General features: G+C 38.1%; 1 protein-coding gene across 1 annotated transcript in view; it reads left to right on the forward strand.

The window, feature by feature from the left end:
• Nucleotides 1-2410, forward strand: part of rnaseh2a (ribonuclease H2, subunit A) — an 11774-nt gene that overhangs the window by 4799 nt on the left and 4565 nt on the right. Inside the window, exons 4-6 of the mRNA XM_005752218.1 lie at nt 575-701; nt 787-874; nt 2176-2380. Of these exons, the coding sequence (XP_005752275.1) occupies nt 575-701; nt 787-874; nt 2176-2380 (420 nt within the window). The remainder of the gene's footprint in view (nt 1-574; nt 702-786; nt 875-2175; nt 2381-2410) is intronic.

A 2410-nucleotide genomic window follows, 5' to 3' on the forward strand; every position in this document is an offset into this window, starting at 1 on the left:
CTGATGATTTAATTAAAGATGAAAGAATTTAGACCGTTTTTAACTCCTAGCGTTCGTTTGACTTTGGGACCTGAAGTGGACGGAGTTTTGGACCCAGATTACTCCGCAAAGCTCCTCACTACGGCAGCCGTAATGCTCTGACAATCCATCAAGCTGTGCGGCTTACCAAAGTTGTACTAAAACATTTTTAACAGATTTCTGCACGCCAAAGTCGGTTCGAGGTCAGTAAGCACAACCAGAATTTATACATAAGGCACACTCTTGACTTTTGAGAAAATTAAAGGATTTTAAGTGTGCCTTATAATGTGGAAAATGCGTTATACAGAAGAAAAGAATATATCGTGATATATATCGTTACCGCACGTGCTTCAAATTATACCGCAATATGGATTTTAGGCCATATCGCCCAGCCCTAAAAAGTATGAAGCTTGCTAATCATTATTTACTTTGTTTCAGTAACTAAAAATGTCACCAGAAAATAAATGAGCATGAAAAGCCCCCCAGTGTTTTCCTTTCCACATCTGAAGATACAATTTGTCATTGTGTCTTCAGTGATTATTTGCTTTTCTTTTAGATTCAAAAACCCTGACAGAGGCAGAAAGAGAGAATCTTTTTGAAAAACTGGATGAAGCTAAGAGTTATGTTGGGTGGGCTCTGCAGATTCTGTCGCCAAACACCATCTCTACCTGCATGTTACGGAGGTAATTTGCGCATACAGCGCCATGCACTTGGAGGTTTGTTACCATCATTCATGCAGACTAACATAATGTGTATTTTTCCTTCAAGGACAAAATACAACCTCAACGCCCTTTCACACGATACAGCAATAGACCTTGTACAGTATGCTTTGGACAGTGGAGTACAGCTTAAAGAGGTAGGTAAACAGTTTACATGAAATGTTTAAATATGTGCACATTATTCTTTTAATATAGGGTCCGCAATGTCCTGTATAGGTCATATTTCCTCTATGTTCCTAAAAGCTAAATCTGCTTTGAAACTGTCCTTTGAGCCTAAGGGGGCACTTTTGTGTGGGTGGGCAGTTAAAGGGCAGGGGCATTGTGGAGAGCCACACTAATAAGGTGGGTTTAACTGTGCTCAGTATTAATCTCTTTAAACTCTCTTGATGTCTGTATAAACAGTTTCTGGTAAGAGAAGATGCTACAATTAAGCAATGAAAATGTGAAATAGAGCTAGTAAAAACACCATTATTTTATCACTATTTAATCAACATTTCCAAAAATTAAAGAAGAAAAGTTACATGTTTTTGCAAAATTTCAAAGACTTTTCATTTTAAACAAAGCACTTTTGCTGTTTTGGTTATAGTTTTAATTACTTTATCTGCAGTTTTTAAGTTCTTTTTTTCTTTTTCAATGAGAGAATCTTTTTTGGGCTTGAACAAGTAAATTCAAGTTGGGTTTAATACCTGAGATGCATTATGCCTTATGGACCTTAGAGCTCTGGATGTGCTTGCCTTTCTTCTTAAAAAACAATTTTATATTTCTGCTCTCAGGTCCCACACTCTTGCCCATGAATGAGCCACATGCAGCTGTGTGGTAGCCTCTGTCACCATTCAGACACTTTATCTTGCATCTGCTTCAAAAGTCAGACTTTTTGTTTTGTTATAATACCTGCCATTACACCTGCAATTTATTCCATTACAGCCTATCCAAGCTTGCAGTTTCCTAACTTTCACTGACCTCAAACCTTTTTGTTTTCCAACGTCGAAAAATGTGTTGCAGACTTTATAGCTATTATGGAGCCAAGGAGACAAAGTTCAATCAGAAAACAGAGTTGTCTGCTTTGTTTTTCAATGGAAACTCCATACTTCCTGCAAATTCTATCTGTCTTGTTACTGTTTGCCTTGAGATAGACACATTCCTCAATGCTTCTGTTTTTCCCCCTCATGCTAGTGGGCATATTAGTGCAGAACAGTCCACCAATGACCTCCGCTACAGGTGGTCTAGAACCGTACATCCCAGGTCTGATCTACTGTATCGTCAAATAAAAACCAAAATATAATAAATCGCTGTCTTATCGCAGCTTTATTATATTTGAAGTAGTAATTATCCTTTTTGTTTAACTGTTTTAAGTTGTAGCTCCGAGTGATCCAACCTGACTTTTTCATTGTGTATTATTTGCCTCGGTCTTAACTTTTACTATCTCTGTGTTCTGCAGATTTATGTGGACACAGTTGGCCCAGCGGACAAGTATGAGCATAAACTCTCTCAGCGGTTTCCGGGTATTCAAGTGACTGTGAGGCCAAAAGCTGACTCCCTGTTTCCAGTTGTGAGTGCAGCCAGTATCTGTGCAAAGGTTAGTGATCAGTCCTCAGCTGGATTTAAGTCTTTTCTATTTTTAAATTCCTTGGCTATTAGAGTTGGTTGGTACTTTATTATCTCTAGGGTGTAAA

The sequence above is a fragment of the Pundamilia nyererei genome, unplaced genomic scaffold (assembly GCF_000239375.1).
Source record: "Pundamilia nyererei isolate P.nyererei 1_Seehausen unplaced genomic scaffold, PunNye1.0 scaffold00349, whole genome shotgun sequence".
Classification (NCBI taxonomy): Eukaryota; Metazoa; Chordata; class Actinopteri; order Cichliformes; family Cichlidae; genus Pundamilia; species Pundamilia nyererei.